General features: G+C 42.6%; 1 protein-coding gene across 1 annotated transcript in view; it reads right to left on the reverse strand.

Moving 5' to 3' along the window:
- PRKD3 (protein kinase D3) overlaps nucleotides 1–11,622 on the reverse strand; it is a 43,650-nt gene extending 32,028 nt beyond the window's left edge. The window contains exons 1-2 of the mRNA XM_053937659.1: nucleotides 11,540–11,622; nucleotides 7,883–8,901 (exon numbers count right to left, since the gene is read on the reverse strand). Coding sequence (XP_053793634.1) covers nucleotides 7,883–8,173 — 291 coding nt within the window. The 5' untranslated portion in view covers nucleotides 8,174–8,901; nucleotides 11,540–11,622. The remainder of the gene's footprint in view (nucleotides 1–7,882; nucleotides 8,902–11,539) is intronic.
- Nucleotides 11,623–16,874: the final 5,252 nt, after the last annotated feature.

Below are 16,874 nucleotides of genomic sequence, written 5' to 3' on the forward strand. Positions count from 1 at the left end.
TTCATTGACACACTGTTAACTTCTGTTAATTGCATTATACTGCTGAAGAACTTAATTCTAATAGAAGGGATATAAAATATTACAACAGTATATATCTGCCTGCAGATACACATGACACTTTTTAAGAACACCAATATTAATTTCAGCTGCTAGGAGGGACAACCCATGACTCGGAATCACATGAACTATTGTCTCTTCATAATTAAGTTCACAGAACCACCTACAAACCACAGATTTTAAGGGAGCCTCTAAGATATTTCACAGGTTTGAGTCTCCTTCTTTTAATAAAGATATGTCTTTCTCTTTTATTTTTTTCACTCTTTAAGACCATAACTCTGTCATGCAGCTGCCAGAACATCCCTACATATAATCCCCCACCTCAGCAGCACTTATCTTAATTGCTATGACAAAATATATTCTATGCACCATTTACCCATTCCCACATATAAGTCTTGGATTTATTAAAAAGTTTTAAACATACTACATTAATTTTCATTACTAAAAAGCATTAGTTGGCAAAATAAACTAAAGTTACAGTTGAACACTCAAGTCCTCTTTATGACAGCAAGCGTAATTGCTAAAAATATGATACATTACATCCCTTAGAAAGCAGCATCAACATTAATCCAAAGTTTGTAAATAACATTATAATACCTATAATTAAAATTTTGGTTTTCAAAGAAATTGCAGACAAAGGCAAAATTAATTTCTATGGAGTAGAAATATTGTGAAAAAAGCAAAATAATCTATCACAGTCAGAATTGTTGATATCAACACCCTCATTTGGTTCTGCATTAATTAAATAGACCTTTTAAGTTGTGTATCATGAATGCTTCTCATATTGTCATGATATGATTTATTGCCCCGTTCTTCCAAAACAAATATACATACACATAAAAAAAGTGACAGTGAAAGATTGTCTGGTTTTGTAACTCTAACATTTAACCTCCTTAAAAGGTATTTCTTCTGCTTCCAAACTTTATCAGTGGCTTCTAGACTAAGATGCAGAATCACAAGCTCACAACTAACAAGGGAATAATCTATACTAGTATGGAGTACAAGATTTCTCTCACTAAACACAGACCCTGTATACAGTTTCTATAATATGTGACACAACTGCACCAGGACACATTTTTCTAGGCATTGTGCATGCCTGATCTCCATTTCTAAAATAATAACTCCAAAAGCTAAAAGGATGAGAAGAGACTCAGCCTGTTCATTAGCATGGAGAGTTTCAGTTGCTAGGAGGTTTTCCTGAATCCGTAAGTGGAACAGGCAGTAGCTGAGGAACATGACAGCAGCTCTTTTACCTGTCCTGCTTGTGAGGTGCTTGTCTGCACATCCACAAAGCAGCACAGAGGAAAAGTGCAGGTGGGGGAAGCCCATCAGCACCCTGCCCAGGACCTCCCAGGCCTTTCACAGGAGCCATCAGGCCATCCCAGGCTCATTTCCACGAGCAAGGGGAGCACAGAGAAAGAAGGACAGGTAGGAATCCAAATAAAGAACTCCAGGGAAAAGATACCCTGGCCTTCAAAGGGCATCCTTAGACCCAATTTCTACACATACACTGATCAGGTAAGTCAAGATTAGAACACCTTTTGGCCTGACAGGGGTTGCAGTCCAGTGGTATGGTACAGATTATAAAATGCTGGGAAATGAGGATTGTACAATACCTATGGAATGTTTACAGAAGGCAACAAAAGCAAGGAAAGAGGTGATTCAGGGAGGAATAAGCGTGGGGAAAAAAATCGAGGGATAAGAAGATAAAACAGGCTGGTCACCTGTAAGCAGGGGTTGGTCAGAACAATTGTCTGATCATGTGCTGTGCATCATCAGCACCACCCATCCTCTATTTTCATTAAATTCAATTTCTAGCTATTTTCCTGAATGATTTTCTCTCATTCTGAGCCTGTGTGTGTGTACTGGGAGGGGGGTTCTAACTGGCAGCAATCAGAGCAAGAGGACCCTGTAATGTCAGTGACTGGAGAGACCAGAGTAAGTGAAATCAAGAGCTTGAATATCCAGGTGTCAGCAACTGAAAAGACCAAGATCCAGCAGCTGCTACTGAAGTAGCAGAGAGTGCTTGAAGCCGGCTGCTGGAGACACCCATCTTTTATTGTTGCTATTTTTTTTACTGGTGGGTGAGTGGGTATACGTCTGTACATTTTTTTCCCCACTACCAGACCTCCATCCTGAACCACCAGAGACTGATACAGCATGGGACCGCTGGTGGTGTTTGTGCTCAAGTGAGTGCTCGCAGACAGACACACTGTTGATCTGTTCAGATCTGTGCATATACATGTATGTGTTGCACACCTGTATCCAATGCTAGTATCTATCAGGAATATGTGATCAGTCTTGCTGTCCATAGCTGCACATAATGACAGAGCTACAGCAGCCTCCAAATTCAATCATACCTAATAAAAATTTTCAAGTTAAATGAACTAATCCTGCTCTTTCCTTGCACACTTCCCACCCCACCCGCACAAAAAAATATTTCCCAGTTACAAAAGAACAGACCCTACCGGGAAGATGCCTGCCTCCCAACTCCTTTCCACACACTCTGGCTCAGATTCCTCTCCTCTGCCCCCACTCCAGCCTCGTGCACCCAAGCCATGGAAGGGCTGGCTGGCTGCCCTCCCCAGGGCTAGCTCTGATGAGCTGCAGGTGGCCCAGCAGAGACCTGTCTAAGGCGCTTGGCCAGGCCTTGATGCAGGGAGCAATCAGCTCCAACCAAGCAGCTTGGCTCCTTACAGGCATGCAGCGCCCTGCTCTCTCTTCCGCTCCCCAGTCCATTCGGGAATACAGCATTCCTTGCTAGCACCTTGGCCAGAAGGCTATGTGCAGACTGCTGGCCAAGAATAACCTCATTGATTAACAGGGGTTCTATTTCAAGTGGTATCTTTTAACAGAATTTTTACGCAAAGCTTAAACTATGTTCAATAGTTGAACTATATTCAAGTTGTATACTACCAAATTCTTCTCTCTTGTACTGCAGCAAAGTACAGCTTTTATAGCTTTCCTTATGCTCAGTTACATGAAGCTGTTAAGGAAGAACATTATCCAGTTCCTTTGAAGTGTTAAGAGCTCATAATGTAAACTTGAAAACAAAACTCGAAGCAGAATTTTTTAAAGCCTGTTTTATCTTACAGGATTATACAGCTATTACTTTCCTGCATAAAAGTCTAATCTATCTGCACAGTTACTCAGAACATATAAACTGCTAATCCCAGTATTACTAAGTTTCCTAAAAGCAAAAACATGACTGTTCCCAGTCTTAACTGTTCCAAAAGAGCATCTAGTGACAGGAAATCACTCGTGGGAAGTCTACATATGTACTAGACTGTGCCAAAATTAATCTCTGGTACAACAATATCATCAACTTTTATCAAGAATATATGTAATTCTTAATACTTGGGTAGCAGTAGCACAAATAACACAACTATTGTTGTGTTGTAAAATAACACAACATTATTGCAGTTACACTGAGGAAAATCATAGGTGTAGTCTAGCATGCTCATGCTGTAAGTATTACAGTGTAGCTAGCTTTAATTGAGACTGCATTACACCGTCTTTTTTATCCAGAAGAACTCAACCAATATACAACAGTCAGTACTGCTGAGTGAAACACAACTGAGGCTTCTTTCTATCTTGGCAGTAACTGAAAAATCCCTTTACTTCAGGTTCCAGGAGTTACTTTACAAAGTTCTGGACTAGTCGCCAAAAATTCACACTAGGGAAAAGTGTAGGCGGATATTGTTTCAAGGTCCAATATCTCATGACCCGTCATAACTCAAAACAAATGCTTCAAACCACTGAAAGTTAATTCCAAAGTCTAATGGTCCAAAATACCATTGGAAAGTCTCTCTGTTCACTGAAGTCATCCATTCTATTATCCTACATCCCTACCCAGCTATTCACTCCCACTCTTTAGAATCATGTGCCAAATCACATTATCACACAGATGATTAGCTTCAAACATGTTGCAGGAGATCTTTCCCTCATCAGATGCCTCACAACAGACATACTTGGACTACTGCTTGGCTAGGTTTTCCAGCATACAAACCTATTACCATGCTGGAAATGCTGATCTGCCCCCCATGTAACACCTCTGTACCCTCAGTAATTCCCCCAGCTCCCACCTTCTCACAAGCATGTTTGCTCCTCATGCCTCAATTCTTGCTAAGGCTCTGCATTACTTAGCTCACATGGAGAAAGGAGTTGACAAGTCAAGAAGGCAGAGCAGTAGGAGGAAAACAGATTTGAGCACATCTGAACAGAAGAGATGCTTTGCATTCATTTTAGAGCCTTTCAAAAACAAACACCGTGAACTATCACAGGCTTAACCTGGAGAAAAACCCAGAACACTGGTTGCAGTTCTGTTACTTAGTTATTACACTGAAGTTGTACTGCAAGAGTTGTAGAGATCCATCTGTAATATGGATGGATTGCAATATGATCCTTGTAATGCAATGAAAATACAGAAGTGGAATCTAATCAGCAAGACATAAGAAATACCTCTTTGATTTTGATAAATGGTGACTTTGGGTGGGTTCAGTCAAAAAAAACCTGTTCTAGAAAAACTAGGTGGGAAGAGTAAGAAACAGATTGCACAGGTAAAGTATCAGTACTGAATCAAAAAGAATGCAACAGTTAAATGATCATGAGAATTTCAGGAAAATATTCTAAGGTAGGGGAGCAATTAGTCTGTTTCAGAGCAAAACATAACAAAGCCATCAGAGGAAATATATACAGAGAAGGAGAATGCTGAGTATGACTGAAAGTGAAAATGATGAAGGACAGGTCTATGGCCCAAAAAAGATAGAGAAGTTGCAGAAACATGAAAGTAAAGACTCATCAATTTACTGAAAAAGTTACATCAAATCTTGCAGGTACTGTAATAGCTACACAAGTAATAGCTTAACTTAAACTTTTAGCTACAGTAATCAAATGTTTTTCATTTATAGCTCTAACCAGAATGAAATTAGGTAAACTAGAATACAGCATTTAGAGCATGCTGTCCAACACAACTCTCAGTTTGCAGGCAGTGGAACATCACCACAGGCAAGTTTCTAGTTTAAAGTCAGTAATCCCTTTGTTCACTTCACGTGAGGAAACAGTATTCCAACACAGAACAGGATTAAGAACTGCCTCTGTAATATCTGAATACTGTGCAAGGACACACACTGTCTACCTGCTACAAGTTTTTCTGCTTCTAAACACTGTCCCTCTGTTCCAGCAGCCATATGTGTCCAGTTTATGTTCCTCTTCAGACTGCCCCTGAGAACTGCATGTCTGATACTTTAATACACAGCAACCTAGATAAGGAATGAACAGAGAAGACCATGAATGTAATCGAGACCATAACCAATAATTTTTTTAAGCATCCCTATAAAGTCAAAAGTGTGAATTTTCTGAGGACTTCTATTAACCATTCCAGTACAGAACAACCCTAACACAGTAAACCCCAAACTTAAATTTATACTTGAAAAAAATTGAAGAAAAACACTTAAAAATAAAAAACATCTCCTAATGTTTAGAACATCTGTATGAGAGCTAAGAGACACACCAAATATTTGCATTACTCATCTCACTCTCTTTGCAGACACATGTCTCTTTAGTTTCAGTTCTGCTGATGCTGCTTCTAATTACTCTTCTGCAAAACCTGAACAAGTTACACTGAACACCAGTGTCTGAAGCAGGAAACACAGAAAAGAGAGCCTTAACCAACATTTTTGACACTGTAATTGTAACCTCAAATACAGTAAGGCAGGTGGTTCAAGCTCCCAAGTAAGCGAGGAAGGACTCCTCAGAGTTTTATTTTGTTCCAGATGACGTAGAGGAATACAAACCTGAAATGCTACTGTTAAGTAAGGAAATATCTTTTTAACTCTGGTGAAGATAACACTCAAATAAGAAGAAAAGCTATCAATTATTATTCCAGGTAAAAAAAAGAAAAGGGATTTCTCCTTATTCATTAAAGAAATGCAACAGTAAGTAGATACTGTTAAGTACAGAACTATCAAAACAACAAACCATACAGTACCCTGCAGTCAAGACAAGACAGTTTAAGCAGGCTGTGGAATAATAGAGGAAAGGGAAGCTTTAACACTGTTGAATCTCAACAGCATACCCCGAAGCTTCAAAGCTTTTAACTGGAAAAAAACAGCAACCATTTGCATGACTACCGACAAGAACACAGTTCGTAATTTTCAAATTAGGTATGCACTAATCCTAGAACATTGAACAGTCTTGCAATAGTCACCAGATCTAAGAGAAAAAGTCAAGGCAGGACATACTGCTGTCAAATTGAGCATACAGGGAGAATACTGCCACTCGTGCACTAGCTGCAAAACTACTTATGAAAGATGAATCCACCACCCAGGAGGTTGTTTCCTGATCAGTTTGCTGCCTGCAACATGTTTTCACTGAGCAGTCACTTTCTGGTAGCATCAGCTGCAGGAGAGCAGAAACTGCAGCAAAGCCAGACAAAAAGGAAAACCAATCATGAAATCCTCATCAGTTTTGCAGTAGATTAGGCTTAGCATGTAAGAATTTGGAGCTACAAGAAGACCTCATGTTAAACTTTTAGCTAAGCCTGCCGAAAAAACAGAAAGGAAAAAAGAAAAGTAACTGTGAATGTACTTGTTTTCATCTTTCGTTAAGATACAACACAGGAAATATACAGATGTAAAGAGAGAGAGTTGATACAGAAAGAAAAAGCAGCCCCTAAAATGGCTGCATAAAGGTACACCTAACACACATGGTACATGAAAAAGAAAAAAGTTGACCCAAATAACTCATCTCTTCAGAAAGGAACTAACATGCTGAATTATATTTTGCAAGTTATTATGAAATTGGCTTGTTTGACAACGAGTTTGTAAAAATACAAAAGATATGAAATATCTTATATGAAAAATATGCAGTAAGTTATAAGATGGGGAAAAAAGATACACAAGCATATGCAAATAACATATAATGCCCTTATGTTTTTTTCAGGCTATTAGGTGAAAAATAATTATATAATAAAACCAATAATAACCAATGATAAATATCACAATTATTGCAACAATGAAAGACATGGAGATAATTCCCTGACCTTGATGGAAAATAGCAATTATTTCTTACTTTATGAAATACTGTTAACTTCTTTCAGGCTGCTTCCTGGGATCTAACCTTCCTAACCAACCTAAAGATAAAAACTGGATGCAAAACCAGCATGATCAGTGTTACTTCCTTCCTAGATAGACAGCATTTGCAACAGGGTAGCCAAGACACCATGGCGAAGTGTGCAAAGGTTCTTTTATTTCTCAGTCAACCCTCTCCTAACAGAAACTACATTGACATATAGGAGTAACACATGTATTCAGTATACAGAAAAACAGTACTAGGACATTATTAGCTGTTTGGTGGGATCTTTAGTTATTAACTAGAAACAAAAAGAACAGCTAGTATCAAGTCTGTGGCCCTGCAACGCGTGTCTGTAGCCACAATTAGTCCTGTCACTGCGGCTGGCTATACAGATTCAAGAATATTCCTCAACAGTAGTAAGCATAAGCTAGTAAAAACCTAAGGTATCAGCGGCAATTGTTGAAAGGAAAAAACTGCCCATATTGTGAAAAGTCATTTTTGCAGGAAATTTAGAACTACATCTTCTTTTACTAGATCTCACAAGTGAGAAAGTAAGAGGAGGGTTTACTCCTTTTGAATTAAAAGGTCCTCCCTTTAGAGTTACCAAAATTTCTTTCTCCATAATTGCAAATATCTAACATAGATCCTTGTCACCATACCAAACTCTTGACATATCTCAGTTGCTATTACTAAACAGCCTGTTAGCAAACAACTGTTGCCATCAGCAGAACACAGTAGCATTATACCATACCTTCTGGTAAACTATTGAGCACACGAGGTCTTTAACAGCAGAGAGGGACAGGTCCTGAGCTTCAATGGTGACAGTCTCTCGAGTGAGACCAATCTGCAGAAGGAAGGAGATCCCATGCATAGAGCCTCGGGAGTTGGTGAGGCTCTGGGTACTGAAACTGCCATTGGAGAGTCGACTGGAGAGCCCCGACTGGGGACTTGAAGACAAAGTTGGGGTCTGTGGTGCAGCAGCATGACACGTAGGTGGGGAAAACTTCTGTAAGGATGGGGGAGAAGAGTCGTTTGCTGACATCTGACTTGCTTTACTCTGTCGAGATCTCCCTAGTAGTCAAATTCTATGTGAAATAGGTTATCAGTTCTTTGTTTGAAATGAAAACAAAGTTTCCCTTTCTTAGTTCAGTAAAATGCTCCTGACCAGTAAAACTTAAATTTCCCTTTCATTTGGTGCAAGCCAAAGAGTAAAATAATTACAGCTGCAAGTTACTTTAAATTAAAGGTTCTCTTTCTGCAGTTACAATCAGCTGATCAAAAGCAGATTGCCTGTCCTTTAGCACCACATCCAGACACAGAGGCTTACAAAAAGGCCTCACAGAAACACATCAGCTCTGCTGTTTTATACTTGTCCTTCATTTTTTATTAAAAAACAAAAGCTGGAGAAACAGATTGAAATAGATGTTGATAATTCATTAAAAGTATCCTTGTTCACCTAGTTACACAGATCATATCTCAAATGAAGACTCATCTTCATGCAGATAGCCTTTCACAACGAAAAAAAAAGCGTATCCTTGAGCAACAACAGAAGTCCATGAATGTGATGAATCTATTCCTCCTTCAGACAGTCTTCTCTGAATTCACAGGACACAGTGAACTTGAAGATCAATGAAGATACCCGATTTCATTTTTATAAAATATTTTAGCTCATGAAATGGAGAAGCAGAATGTCTGAAGACAAAATCGTATTAAATGTAATCTCTAGCATCACCCAGATAATCTCCAGCGTTTTGAAACATTGTACTCTGCCTGTAGGGGAAAAGATAAAAGTTGTTATTTCACATGAAAGGCATGAAGTCACATACCCATGTCACAACCACTCTACTTGTATGCAGCAGGATACCAATTCCTTTTACTCAAATGTGTTATATTAGAAGCATTTTGTACTTGTAAATGAAACTTAACTTTCATTAGCTTTCCCACTGTATGATACACAAAAAAAATCAGATCTAGCACTGACCAATCTGTTACTACAACTTCTAATTAATGACAGCTTACAGAGCAAAGCCCTCAGCACTTAAGAGGAAAACGACAAAAAAGGCAGGGGAGCAGTAGAACACAGCTCTGCTCTGTACATCTATATTGAGAAGCTGGTGGGTAGAGAAGGAAATTCATTAAATGCATAGAAATGTAAAAAAAAATACAAGATAAAAACTCAAACTCTATGTGGCAGCATGTACTTAGAGTATCATTTTAATACTGTTATTCAAGAAAACTGAAGAATGACCTGCACAAACTGTAACTATAGGAAGATATGCAGAGCCTACAACTGAGCATCAGTTGGTTCCTTTGGGGAAAAAAATAATTTAATAATACTCACACATCTGATTAAAAAAGCAAGTCTGCTACAACCTTTGAAAATAAATAATTTCATGAGCTTGAGATACTTGCTACAAGATGCCATGCTACTTGATTCAATATTTCAAGCATTTCATAAGCAGCTGAAATGCTTGAAAATAATAATTTCAAGATTCCCCATGCAACTTCTGCCACAGGAGAAGTTTTCCATGGACGCAAAAGTGGTCCAAATATATAGATACTACATATTGCTAACAGTTTTTAAGTAGCATTGATCCATACAGGATACCAAAATCAGTAAGCTCACGCATTTTTCCTTCCGTTAGGTAAAAAAATACCAAAACAAACAAACAAAAATCTCAGAAAGTGTATTACTCTTGCAATGAAATTTCCTAAGAAAAATGCCACATCTTATTGCACACAGTAGATGCTGTCCTTCCCAGAAATAAGGCTGAGAATTGCTAAAATAGTCCAATTAATACACTATGCACGCCTGGTATTTACCAGTGTAATAGCTCAAAACCCCACTGTCATTGCATTCTGAAAGGTAGATAAGGAAAGAGAGATACACAGTTTGCAGTACTGGAAGGAAAAAAAGCTCTTGGTACTGTGACAAAAATTCCTAACAGAGGCTCTGTAAGAGAGAACAAATTGATACATCTGGATTTTCTGCAGTTATCTAGCAACTCTTGCCTTCAAATACAGAAGAGTTGTTGGACATGTAGCAAAGACATCTGAAAAGAAACTTCAGCCTTAAAGAACAGGCTGAACACGACACAGATGAAAGCAGGAAGAGTAAGGACAGCAACAGTAACATTTAAGGACCTTTCTCAAGAAAGCAGCTTCACAGTGCCTTCAAGTTTGCTTGAAGATTACTTGTTCTTGTTTTCTACATACTGCTTTCCTCTCCCTCACCTCTCACAGATACCAGAGACAGCAAATACGAAGCCTTAGGGGTGGATTTGAATTACAAAAAACGACGCCTAACCAACATAATAGAGAACAGAAAAGCCTTATGATGTGAAAGAATTAATGAGTCTGCTAGGCAAGTTTAATTTAAACGGTGAAAATACCCTGTGGAAACTCACCTACAACTGCCTAATTAGAACGTTAATTATATTTATCAAAGGCACGATGCATTTACATTGAAAAAACCTTTTGATACCATGTGTATTTGCATACAAGCCTTTGAAGAAGTTTATTTTTGTTTCTTGGTAGGAAAGAATGGATCTTTCTATGAAAGGAAAGCCATAGAAACTGTTCACTTTGTAGTGAGAATATAGTTCTTCCGAACATCAAATCGAGTGTATGCTGAGACTGACATACAGTCTACAACTCTGCATTTTTATTTATGCAAAGAAAACCCTGTACCTCAAAAAGCAGAGGAACAGCGACAATGGAGGAGTCCCTCTGCCTCCTTCCCCTGCAGCCCAGCTCGCAGCCTGCGCTCGCCCAGAAGCGCTGTCCCTCCCGTTTCCGCTGCCCCCAAACCAAGCGTCTCCCGGGCAGCTTCTCCAACACCTGGCCCGTAACGCGCCCTTCCGTCCCGATGCGAAGCGAGACGCGGACGTCGAGCCCCGCTCCAGGCGTCTCCATTCGCAGTTCTTACCCCCGCAGGGGCCGTTCCCACCGGGAGGGACGGCAGCTCCCCGCCACGGATGCCGGGCGGGACCGGCGGGTCGCGTCCTGCCTGCCGCGGGTCACGCAGCCCCGTCCGGGCTGGCGCTGGCAGCCGCCCGTCCCTCCCAGGTTTAAATCCCCGCTGCGCGACCCGCCCCCGCCGGCACCATCTCCGGAGATGATGTGGCCTCGGCCCGTCACCCCCACCCCGGGGCACCCAGGGCGGAGCTGCCGCCGCGGCGCTTTCCCCCCGCGGGGGCCGGCGGGCGCTCCCCCGGGGCACGGCCCGTGCCGGGCTCGGCGGCCGCTCCCGCCGCCGCGGCAGGAACTTTTCGAGTCCGCCCCCGCCCTTCCCCGGCGCGGTGGCGGCGGCGGCCCCGACCCTCGAACCCACACACCGCGACCCCGCCGCGGTTCCCGCCCACACCGGCGGCGGCGGCGGCGGCGCCCCCGGTCCCGCCGCGCTCACCTGCGGCCCCGCTGCCCCGGGCCGGAGCGGCCACTCGCGCATCTCCAGCCCCGCGGCTCCCCACACACACACACACACCAGAGCCGCCCGGGACGGGACGGGGCTGCGCCGCGGGGGCTGCCGGGAGCTGTAGTCCCGCAACCGCGTTCTGCCGCGGGCCGCCCCGCCTGTGCGAACCACGAGCCCCGACGTGCTCCGCGTGGGCGGGGGGCTCAGCGCGCGCGGCGGCGCACGCGCAGGGCTGCCTGAAAGAGTTTCCGTTAGTTTTCCCTGGCCGTGGCGGGCGCTGCCCCGAGCCGCTACAGCGGGACGGCACGGCCCGGTCCAGCATGGCCCGGCCCAGCACGGCCCGGCCCGGCTCGGCACGGCACGGCATCGGCTGCGGGGCCCTGCGCTCCGAGCTGCAGCTGCCGCCCCGCCGCCGCCGTGGCCTCGCCTCGCCTCCCCAGCCGTGCCAAAGCCTGGGTCCGCGCCAGCTCGCACCCGCTGGCTGTGGTGCCAGCTGCGGCCGCGGGTTCGGGCAGCCCCCCGCCCTGCCCGCCGTACCTCGCAGTACCGCGGCTCCTTCCCCCCGCTCCGCCCGGCCGGGGCAGCCACAGCCCACGTCTCCATCCGCGCCGCTCCCGGTTCACCTTGCCGGGACGGGGGCGGCGCAGCCCCGCGGGGATGTCCCCTGGGCCGGGCAGGCCCTCCATCGCTGCACAGGAAATACTTGACCTAGTGTGTCACAGCAGCGCGCTGGTCTTTTCCGTGGCCGCGCTGACCTAGGAGCTGGAGTGGCTTTCAGCGTCTCCCGTTAGCCCCCACGGATGTGCGTGCAAGAACTCAGAAGTTCTCCGGGCCCTTTTCACTCTCCGTCTCCTGCTGCGTTTCAGCCCCCGTTTCTAATACTCTGATTCACCCAAATCCCATTTTCAGCCCTGCGTTAATGATGCCACTCTTGGCATCAGCAGCAAATTTCTGCACGCAAGATACTTGGGAAAAACAGTGAGCTGAAGTACCAAAAAAAACCAGTGCAAGGCAAAACTGCCTCTGTAACCTCACTTCAGCCCGACAGCTCCCTGTTGAGAAACAACCTGTAATCCTCCTTCTTGAATTTGGATTCAATTTCTGTGTACAAGTCTTAAAATAATATCCACTGCCATAGGGAGTTGCTGAGGTTTAAGTTATATACCAGACCGAAAATGCCTTAAAAAGGCAAACTGTCAAATTCAAAGGCTTCTAATCCTCAGCTCAGCAAGACACAGATGGAGAAGCAGATTAGTGCCTTGTCATTTATAGCTCTGTTTGTAACGTACGTTTCTCATTTCCTTCACCTTGCGCTCCTGAGGCCTGGCCCAAAACCCACTGAAGCTGAGGGGAGCCTTTCCGCTTTCTGCACCCTATTTTGCATCAGACCTTTACACAGTGCAGCTGATAGAGAGTGTAACCAGCTCTCTGCCCTGACTGGCGCCATTTTATTTGATAAATAATATGCCTGCAGCTTCTTGTCAAAATCTGGAAGTACTTTAAACTAAAAACATAGCAGTTAATGGTTGATTCTGCTTTTAACTGGTTTTGAATGCCAAAAACCACCCTGGGATTTTTTAATGAAGGCTATTCCATGAATAGAGGATGTTCTTGCCAAAGCTCTGCTACCAGATAGCTAAGCAATCTTCATTTCCTTTTTCCTCTAAAGTGGGACTCCCACACGCCACCACTGTAAACACAGAGCTTGCCTCCATAAACATGATTTCTGATGTTTAGCACAGCGAGGAGTCACACTCTGCTGTATTTAAAGTGCAGCAAGCTTCTCACATTTTGAGTAGCAGCCCTAAAAACAGCTGTTTATGGACAACACCAGATGGATATTAGGTATTACCACAGTCACTGGGCAACGATTATATTTCTTTGTAAAGAAGCTCAGCTTTATACCATCCAATAGGGTTGGTGCCATTTAATTTGCTGCCCTAAGCTGTAATAGCTGCTTTTTCATAAATCAGAAGATGGATTAGTTAAGATCAATTTATTACAGAACACAGGACAGCATCAGCCAAAATAAACCAAACTCCTGTAAGTACTTCTTTGGTGTTACTTTCTATTAAACAAATACTGCTGAAGCATCCAAACCCTGTTCTGTTTGTAAAGATCTCTATTGTAAAGATGTGTAAAACACATCTGAAAGCAGCTCTGTATTCAGTATCTGTGTATGGAGCAGCACATCCATCTGTGCACATGCACAGCTGACTCTGTGATTGCAGCATCATGACAGCATTAGCCCTGGCTGCAGTAATTGACAGGGCAAGCATTCTGGTTTGTTATTTTTATGACTACCATAATTAGTGATTTCCTGTGGATTTCATCAGTGTTCTTAATTTTTTTTCTGAGCCCACATCATTCCCTCAGATGGTCAGCTTGCTTTCATAGTTCAGCTTTCCCTGCTGAAGCCAGCTGCACTTTACAAATCGCTCTCTCTTACACCTACAAGATACTGGGAAATGGGTAACTTTCATTGTATTTATTTGCTTTTATAAACAAAAAGCTGTTTTTCTGTATGGATCACAAGGGCTATATGAACAAACTGCATTTGGAACAGTTTTGTAACTCTAAAAATGCATCAAGTTTTTCCAGTTTGAAAATAGTATGTCTAGCATTTGGATAGTTCATATCTGAAAAAGAATACATATGTATTCATTTCTATTCACCAATCTAATGTTTTGGATATTTTCAAATTCAAGGCAACATCTTGGGAGAGTTTACTGGTGCATTTGCCTGAGAAATTCTGTAAGCACATGCTGCCATGATTATTTTTCACTGCTTTTCACTGTGGTATTGCATAGCAAAGGCCCTCATTTAGGATTTGTAAGATCTGCAACAAATGTCTGCAAAAAGAGGAAGTAATATCTCTATAGACAAGATATAGAAATGCTTTTCCTTTTTTTTTTCTTTTTTCTGTTCATTGTCTTTTTTCTCTCTCACTCTCTCAACTCAACCTCTCCCATAAGGGAACTGAAAAAAAAAAAAAAGTTAGGAGTTCAGGTTTGGTTTGGATAAAATCCTGAAATGTGGGTATGTCTATGAATTACCTCATCGTCTTGGTTTGAGCCCTTAGCTGAACTTTGTCCCAAAATCTACCTCCCAACAAACCAGTGAAAAGTTTAGTATAGACTTAAAAAACACAGAATCAAAATTTACCTTGGTATAAACATACATTCTTGACATATTTTAAATTAAACAAAATGCATATTTGTATTTAAAATTCTAGGTAATTGAGTTTTGGAATTCACTTACCCACACCCACCCCCACCCCACCCCCCCCAGCTTAAGGAATGATCTCATAGATCCTCTCATCTGCTAGATGGGTAGCTTCATTCATATCATATATGTAATTCTAATAATTCTACTGTGTTGGCTCCTAAATAAATTCCTAAAGAAGTGTTTCAGGTAAACCTAACATATTTCACACTTTCCACTTATTAAAGCTTTGTCTGAGAAGGCATCAGCCCATGGAAACAGGGTCTCTTTAACCTAAATCACCAAGTAGGTTGCTTTCACAGCCTGATAAAGGCTGCTCCAAACCCCATGGAGACGAGCAGTGGATGAGTTAACCAGGATGAACAGCAGCAGCTCAAGCCCACGAAATGCACGTGAGCACCAGACACCTGCAGGCACTTGTGCTCCTCTGTGAGCATCAGCCCCACCATCCTTTCCCTCTGGAAAGTAAGAGCTGCCTGTGGATTCCTGAGTCTGCAGCAGCCCAGGCTGTTGAGCACTGGAAATCTCAGACTGTTTCTGCTGCCTAACTGCTGTTGGCAAATCAGCCCTAGCTGAGGCTCAAAATTATGGAACCACAGTGTGGCTTGGGTTGCAAGGGACCTTAAAGACCATCTGGTTCCAACCCCCTTGCTTCCACTAGGCTGGGTTGCTTGGAGCCCCATCCAGCCTTTTGGATTGGAAATGACCTTTTATTGTGTGGATTCAAACCACAGCAAACCACACTTCCTCTGCTCTCTTTGCCACAGACCTGCCAGTCGGGAGAGCCAAGAATTAAAACTGTATTTGTAATGGTGGAAGGTGCAGGAGTTTCCCCCCCGGAGAAAACTGGCATGGATTAAACCTGCATTAAATCCACATTAAACCCGCATTACACCCGCATTACACCCGCAGCGCCGGGCAGTGCATTTCTCCAGAGCTGATAGCCAAGGCAATGACGGAGCCCGCAGCCTCAGCTTCCCTGGGGCGGTTTGGCTGAAATGCTGACATGTTGGAGGGTCAGCAGAAGGAAAAGGCTTTGACAGAGGTGCCTGCATCGACTGTCCATCGGGACTTCAGTAGATGGCACTGTCACACCAACTGTCACTTCCTGGGCAAAGAAAGGACGATGTACAGATCATACTGTCACAGATTGCCTATGCTTTTCTTCAAATAAACTACCCTTTTTCTCCCCTCTAGATGACACCTGATTACATCTATTTGATTTTTCTGAGTAGTAATCCAACTATTTTAAATGTATATAATAGAACAGCTGACCACTGAGATATTTGTTGATACATTTTATATTAGGTGGTATGGCACAGGACTAAACAACACATTTTTCCTTTATAAATCCCTGGAAAAGCAAAATGTCCGTCACTTCTGATTATCTTTTTTAAAGTTTGCATATTTAAAATAGTTATGTAAGTCTGTTTTCAGCTGTGAAGCATTCTGATTTCTGTTACATGGATTCTTTTGTTGTTGTTTTGTTGTTCTGTAGACACAGAACTTTATGGGGTGGTTATGAGAGGGGACATCTCTACTCCAAATTTTGAACGTAATGCCCTTAAAAAATCCTGTTTGATCTCTCTACACATCTGGTCCAGCACTTACATTTTTATGTGTGTTTCCCATGTAGGTGATATTAACACTGCCTTAATCTGACTTTACACTTGCCAAATTTGTAATCTATCAAATAATTGTAAGCCCCAGAGCAACCACAATCCCTTAGGGAAAAGCAGTGTTAGCTAGTCCTGACTCATATTATTGTCAGATTTCTCCTGTAGCTATAGTATTTATTTTCTTTTCTGCTAAATTGTATGAGAACCCTGGCACATCACCCAGAAATTCTGTCCAGCATCTGGATTGTATAGTCAACCACAGGAAATCTCATGGAGGGGCAACAGATTTTTGTTCTGTTGTGTAGTTCTGCTGGGATCACCATCATCTTGGTAGTGGGATTTAGACTAATTGCTCTTGACTTGATCTCTGACATGCTGAGGCTTATGTCTAAAAATCTGTCAACCATGCTGATTTTTCTTGGTAATCAAAAGATTGCCCATTTCTTTCTGTTAACCAGTGATTCGGCTGTGAATTTGGAACA

This window comes from Vidua chalybeata, chromosome 3 (assembly GCF_026979565.1).
Source record: "Vidua chalybeata isolate OUT-0048 chromosome 3, bVidCha1 merged haplotype, whole genome shotgun sequence".
NCBI classification, from domain to species: domain Eukaryota; kingdom Metazoa; phylum Chordata; class Aves; order Passeriformes; family Viduidae; genus Vidua; species Vidua chalybeata.